Source organism: Vidua macroura, chromosome 8 (assembly GCF_024509145.1).
Source record: "Vidua macroura isolate BioBank_ID:100142 chromosome 8, ASM2450914v1, whole genome shotgun sequence".
In the NCBI taxonomy this organism is placed as follows: domain Eukaryota; kingdom Metazoa; phylum Chordata; class Aves; order Passeriformes; family Viduidae; genus Vidua; species Vidua macroura.
In genome coordinates, this window is record NC_071578.1 from 8582427 (window position 1) to 8589866 (window position 7440).

At 41.0% G+C, this 7440-nt stretch overlaps 1 protein-coding gene across 4 annotated transcripts in view; it reads left to right on the forward strand.

Moving 5' to 3' along the window:
- NRAP (nebulin related anchoring protein) overlaps positions 1-7440 on the forward strand; it is a 47706-nt gene that overhangs the window by 39770 nt on the left and 496 nt on the right. For 3 of the 4 annotated variants that reach the window (XM_053984040.1, XM_053984042.1, XM_053984041.1), the window contains 7 exons: positions 758-1069; positions 1882-1986; positions 2653-2751; positions 2870-2974; positions 4487-4594; positions 5259-5570; positions 5803-7386. In XM_053984040.1, coding sequence (XP_053840015.1) covers positions 758-1069; positions 1882-1986; positions 2653-2751; positions 2870-2974; positions 4487-4594; positions 5259-5570; positions 5803-6285 — 1524 coding nt within the window. In that variant the 3' untranslated portion in view covers positions 6286-7386. Of the gene's footprint in view, positions 1-757; positions 1070-1881; positions 1987-2652; positions 2752-2869; positions 2975-4486; positions 4595-5258; positions 5571-5802; positions 7387-7440 lie in introns of those variants that run through there. The other variant, XM_053984043.1, reaches the window with a different exon arrangement.

Consider the following 7440-nt stretch of genomic DNA (forward strand, 5'->3'; position numbering starts at 1 on the left):
ATAGAATTACATCCACTTACAACAGATCTGAATTTGGCCCTTCATCTTGGAAGCACTTTATAAACATTAGATGCTGTAATTTAATCCCCACAACTCTCTTGTGTGGTAGATAAGTGTTATTATCCCATTTCAACTACATTATGAACTCTTCAGGGCCCAGGCCTTCCCTTTAAAGTTCTAAGCACCCTGTTGATGCTGTATAAATAAGCATTATCATCATCATCACTATTTCACAGAGAGGATAAATGCAAGATCACAGGGAGAGTCATAGTCCCAGCTAAGATGAGAATGAGGGGTTGCTGGTTCTTATTCTTTCCAGGAAAACTGAATTTACTCTTTAAAATAGCTGGGTGGCATTTGCAAATCTGAAGGCTACAGAGTGCATGGTGTTTTGCTTTTGTATAGATTTCTTTTTCTTCTGTCTTTTGTTTGTTTCTCTCACATTCTCATTCCTAGCGATAGGAATAGAATTCTTAGAGAGATAATAAAAGTACATGATTTGAGGTTAAACATGATCAATGTTTTGGGCATATTCAGAAAATGCAATGAGGTGCACTCAACTTTAATGTTGCAGCTCCTGTGGGATTTAAATTTGAGAGCAATGAGAAATTCAAACAATTGCTTTCTACTGCTACATACCTTGACTGGTTTTACAGAAAACATAGATGTTTTAGTAATTTATCTTAAGTTATTTATCTGGAATAGCTCGTCTAAGCTTGGCACATTTTCACTTTTACCCTTTTTCTAAATTTTTTAGTACCAGTATAAACACAATTTTGTAATGGAGAGAGGAAAATGCATTGGTGCCAGGAGTATTCTGGATGACGCCAGGTTGCTGCACTGCTTGCACGCTGCCAAATTACAGAGTGAACAAGAGTATAAGAAGGGGTCCCAAGATGTGTGGTCTCAGTTTCATCTGCCCATGGACATGGTCAATCTTGTCCACGCCAGGAAAGCCCAGGCCTTGGCAAGTGATCAAGATTACAGAAAGAGGCTCCATGAATTTACAGCACTCCCTGAAGACATGAAGATGAAGTGTGCCAAAAGAGCCCACATGCTGCAGAGTGAGGTAAAATCTTTCCTTTGGACCCTGCCAGCCAGTAGGTAGGCTGTACCAGTAGCTCGGGCTACTCCTGAGCCTGCCTAGAGAGGGACAGGATAGGATGTGAGGGAGAATCTCAGCCCTTGGCTCTTCCTTTAGAACCCCAAGTCAGGAGTCCAGACAAATGGTGATGATGGTTTTGCCTGATACCCTCACTGCCTAGTAGAGTAATGTACAGCACACATGAGTTAGTTGATTGTCATGTCCTTTTTACATATAGGGGAGAACAAAAATGAAAATTGGATGATTGGATTACAGTCACAGAGTGAGACACTATGACTCTGAAGTGAAGTCAGGATTGTTGAGATTCTGGGCACTTTACTGACTTTCACTTTTTATTGGGTCTGCCTGATTTTCTTTAATAGATTAGGAGCTAAAAGCAAGCCTTTAATGTGAGTAAAGAAAGAGTAATGTGTCCTCCTAGAAATGGGGTTAACGAGGAACCATGAACCAGATAAAATAATTAATATTCCTGACTTGTACTCACCTCATAAAATTATTTCAAACGAGGTTCTTTTACGCCCAGTACAAACAGGTTATTACTTACTGCTTTGAGTCATACTAATTCACTCGTGGGGCCTTCTCTTGTAACTTGCATATGATACATTATTTAATTCCTGGTGGAACGAACAAATGCAAACAGTTTGGCTTTACGATCTGATATGTGCATGGCAAATGAAAAACCTCAAAATGTGAATATGAACCAGGGAGTTTTTAAAAAAAAAACCTTAATAGCTGTGGATACAAAACTGATAGCTAATGATTTTCATTTTTAACAGCATCGCTATAAATCAGACCTGAACTTCATGAAAGGAGTTGGTTGGATGGCTCTGAGATCTCCACAGATAGAAAGTGTAAAGAAGGCTGGAGAGCTCATCAGTGAGGTAACTGATAAATCTTTCATGGGATAGCAAGTCTGTAGGAATTGTTTACCATCAAGGCTCCTCGTTACATGACACTTACGAATGTAGCTTATCATTTCCTTTTGATGTGGGAGCCTGTTTATACAAGGTGTAAGTTACCAAGAAGCAGTATGGGAGACGCAAGTCCACTGTGTGACACCTGCTGAATATTTTCCATTCCAAATGAAACACAAGAGTATAAGCAAAACATGTAGCAATAAATAAATGCAGGAAACTCCATTATGAAATTCTAAGCAGGTGGTTATGGAAGTTGTATAGAAAGATACAGCACTGACAACCACAATGAAGGGGCATTTGCCTGCTCAGTATCATGCATTAATGGAGAAAAATTATGAGCTGTCAAAAGTGTAGTGTTCAAAAGCTTTTTGCATGTCAATTTTAGTGGGAAGTCTTTTGTGCACACACACACATAGACACACTCACAAAAAAGTTCTGTGCCTGATACAAAGGCATCCCCAGTCCCTAGCTGAAAGAGCAACTGAGACTAAAGCAGAACAGCGGCTTCAGGAAAGTGTCTTTTATGTTTTACCCCAGTTATCACACTCCTGGAATTGTCATGTATCATTAACAGAAACATCTCCTGTTTTTTTTCCTTTGTTTGTTTTTGTTGCCTCCTGCCCCTCTCAGATAAAGTACCGTCAGAAGCCAGAAAGTCTGAAGTTCACTGCTGTGGCTGACTCTCCAAGTTTGATCCATGCCAAAAACAGCTACCTCCAGTGCAACGACGTAGGTTTCATTCTAATGTATAAGTGATCCTAACTTTTGCTGAACCATAATGCATAAAAGAATTGATCTTGACGTTGCTTCCAGTATCACCTGCATTCAATGACTTTTGGCCCCACAGAGACTGTACAAGGCTGGAGGTTCTGAAGACAGGCACAGGTACACGCTGCCTCCTGATCATCCGGATTTTATCCGAGCCCGCCAGAATGCACTCTACATCAGTGATGTAAGTAAACCTTCTCCTTTGGGCAGCTGACTTGGTAAACTTCTTTGGGAATAAAAACTTTCATATATGTAGAAGCCAAGTTCTCTGAACCTGACCAGAACTAAAAGAAGCCAGAGGTAGTGAACAGCCAACATGTTGCTAGGTTTGGGCTGGAGGAATCGGGTAAAGTCTGCTAATTTTCCTTTTGAGCATTCATTTAATTTTCTAGGGAAGCAAGCTATTATTAAGAATTTCAAACCTTCATTATAGATATGATTAGTTACAAATTAAAATATTTTTGGCTTTGTTTGGGTGAGAGAGGAGGGAGACTTCTCTTTCCTCGACTATATATTCTACCTTTCTGAAGCTGCAACACCGTGTTGAAATGATCCCTTAAGCATAGTTGTCATCAATCTGGATGTAACTGAATCAGTGAGTGGAATTAGTTTAAAGAGAATTTGTTTCCACATTATCTCATACAGAGGAACTCAGTCTATTCCTAATGTCCTGTTCCCTGACTAAATAGCTGTTGTCTTTACCTGTAGGGTCAGAATGACCTTAGTTTGCTAGGAGCTTTGAGATAGGTGAAAGAAACAAGTAGAAATTACATTTTGAAGCAATAGAGGAAAATGTAAAAAGGCAAATATTATGTGCAAGGATTGCACACAAATGAAAGGTCATCCCTGCTAGCAGGGTGTACAGTGATGCTTACATTGCTTCTGCCCTAGCTGTCTTGCAGGATTTCTGGCATCTAAATTTACTTTCAAATTTATTACCACCTAGCACTACAGTCACCAGTGAAACAGAAGATTGTCTTGAAATGTGGATTTTGTGCTTCTTTTCCTACGGTCACAAACCCCAGAAGGGATGAATCAAAGACTGACAGAAAGCAAATGAATAAAATCAGAAAGGGACAGCTGAAAGTGTCAGCTAAGATACCATGGCTGTGTAGTAGGACCTGCAGACTGGGAGCTATTTTAAGAAAGCTACTAATAGAAGAAGAACCAAATCTAGAGCGATTTCTCTTCAGGATGTAAATGTGATTCACATCCTCAAAGTCACATTAGAACTGGCTGTTATTCCACATGAGTTAATGAAGCCACATGTGGCTGGGGATAGAGATGAGGATCATTTGAAAAGCTTGAAATAACTGGTATTGAAATTAGGATGCCAGGAAACCCAAGACACTGTGAGTGGATGCATCAAAAGAGAGAATAAGGGCAATATCAATGCAATATTGATGTGACTGATGCATCACAGTTTCTAATAGAAATTAAATCACATCAAAAACAACCACATTCAAGTACAAAAGGAAACCCTGGTGGCACTTTTCAGATGAGGCATTTTATCATTATGGTGAATAGAAAAGAAGTTGAAGTGCTATAGAACTGGATCAAAACCTTGGAGATAGTACTGATGACTCTTGATACAAATAAGCCCAGTAGGATAAAACATTTATTATTGCAGTTATGGGACTGCATTTAAGAAACTGCAGGGGGAAATGACTTTTTTTTCCTTTTCTTTTCAACACAGAAATTGTACAAAACATCTTGGGAACAGACAAGGGCATCTGGCTATGATTTTAGGATTGACGCCATCCCATTCCAGACAGCAAAGGCTTCAAGAGAGATTGCTAGTGATGTAAGAATTGTTCTGTTTCAAGCACTTCCCAACGCTCTTCCCATGCCACCCCATCCTGTAAAAATGGGTGAAGTCTGACATGAGTGATCTTTGTTTTGGCGTGGAAAATTGGTGATCCAACGAAACAAAGTGCCGGTTAAGTGCAAAGTCTTCCAACTAAAGTCTGCCATTAGTAATGTCCAAAACCAGGCTGTTCTGTCTTATGTGCCAAGCGTTTTTCTTGGGAATAAGACATATTATGATTTAATCAAACAATATAGATACTAGGCTATGAATAGTTAAAGCATGATTTAGGATAAAGTGGGTTATCTTTGAACACAGAAGACCACAGCTGGCAAGAAAGTTAAAGATGGAGGAGCTTCATTGGTTGAGCTGTGTATTGTATGTACCCAAGGGTGCAACAGTAGGAGGATCTCTGATGACTTTTGAGAGATGAGCATTTTGGGCCCCCTAAGTCTTTCCACTCCTTTAAAAATGATCACAAAAGTAATTCTTCTAAAGTGTCTTGTTAGATTAGGAGATGTGGTTTGATATCAAACAAACCCTTGGTCTTTGTGCACTACAGGAAACATGATTGATAGCCAGGGGAGGATAAGTTATTTCATAACAGAATTTGAAGGTAATTTGAATGTGAAAATGAGATTTTCCTCTGTACTTCCTGCAGTACAAATACAGAGAAGCCTTCCTGAGAGACAGAGGCCAGCAGATTGGATTCCTCAGTGCAAACGATGATCCCAAAATCAGACATGTCCTCAGAGTGGGGAAACTCCAGAGTGACCTCCAGTACAGAAGTGATTATGCCCTAAACATGGGACAGTTCCAGAGTCACCTCAACCAGCCAGGATTCCTCCATGCCAAGAGAAGCCAGCAGCTTGCAAGCAATGTTAACTACAGGCAGCCCTTGCACCAATACACTTGTGACCCTGAGCAGCTAAATGTGAAACATGCGAAGCAGGCCTACAAGCTGCAGAGTGATGTAAGTGTGGCTGAGCAACACTGTCTTTCCCTGAGCTGGGGGCTGTCTGTGCAATCTCCTTTGCAAACCTTACCTGCCTTGAAAGAAACACAGTCTGCTTGCTAAAAATGAATAATTTGTTTATTATTGACTCTACTGCTCCTTTATATGCTCTTTGTTGAATACCCAGGGCATGTGACTTGGTTAGAGCTCAACAAAATAATACATCCTGGTGCATGTTTCATTCTCTCAGATAAAATACAAGTCTGACTTGAACTGGCTCAGAGGCATTGGCTGGACTCCCCCAGGCTCTCACAAAGTTGAAATGGCAAGAAGAGCTGCTGAGCTGGCATACCTTCGGGAAATGGGATTGCTGCAGGCTTCTACTCAGTACAGACCTGGAGCTGTAAGTAGAGCAAACCATCCTTCTCACAAATCCCAACAGCTCTGCTCCTTACCTGCACACATCCTGTCTAACACTTTTGAATGCTCCCTGGAGTCTACAATTCTCCCCATTACCTGGACAGGATATGTGCACTTCCCTCATGAAGCTTTGTGCATTAGTGTGCATCTTAATTTGAAGGAACCATTGAAGGGAATTCAGCAGTGTCATGTCAGGATGTGTTTTCCCCAGCTTGTGGATGATGTCATATTTCCAAGTGTCCTAGTACGTCTGAGGAAAGCAGAAGCAGAGGTAGAAGGGACTCCCCATGCAAGTCCCATTCTCTTTTCCTAACTTAATCAGGAACCATGTGTTGCCATGTAATTCCATGTTGCCATGTAATCTCCACTGGCAGCCGTATAGACAGGCTGAGTGTAGGCTCCTGACAGCGTAATATGTGCTGTGGGAGGCTTTGTGCAAAGGGGCAATGCTCCAGCCTCCTCTGCCTCTGTCCAGCTCAAGGTTAAAGATATTACAAACAGGGATCTTCCAGGCTTTCTTTCTGTCACACTCCCAGTCTGCAGTGTCCCAGCACAAGAGAGCAGTCCAAGTCCATACAGGAATCTTGTAGCCCTTACAGTTAGGAAGCATTCAGCTACAATGAAAGAGAAGCACCGCACTTGAAATGCTTTGATCATTTAACTTTGGTAAGAAGTCAAACAATAATCCAGACCAAGAGAAACAGTACAAATCCATGATTTACATTCCCATCTGAAAAATTGCTTGTGAGTCTGTGGGCCCCAAGTTGGGCAACACCCTTGGGGGTCCCCTGGCAGGGGAGTTCTGGAGCAGTTCTGTGTCAGGAACGAGAGATGCATTGAACATTTTTGGTCTTCAGCTTCTGTTTATTGTTATCAAAACTTCAGCACAGTGTCTGCACCAGACTCTATGTGCAGGAAAAACAGCACAAAAATGGCTAACAATCTCTTGTTACAAGGCCTTTTAAGTCTAATCAAAAACGAAGCTACCCAATTAAGAAGTGGCACCTAAATTATTCTCCTTTCTAACCCAATAACTGACCCCTACAGACCCTCAATGCGGATTTTTCTGCCCAATTACAAGATACCACCCAAAACCAAGAAGAAAGAAGAAAGGAACTCAAGACAACACCCTATATCCTCCATCTTGAACCTATCTAAAACATACTAAAAATCCTAAAACCTAAATTTCTCACCCATGTGACATTCTACACTACTCTCTACAATCTCTACAATCTATTTCACACTTTTGTGGTTTTTAGTTTACCTTGAGGCTTAGGAAGTTTTCTCCATGAATGAGGGTCAAAGTCAGTGCTCCCCTGGGGGTCAGGACACCCCAGAGCAGACAGAGAAATATTCCTGGTGCCCTGGGTTTCCACAGTTGCTCAGGAAATAAGTGAAAACTATGGTTGAGAAATGGAGGCAGTGGGAACTACAGGCAGTATCTTCTTAAGTCAAAGGTATGATAATG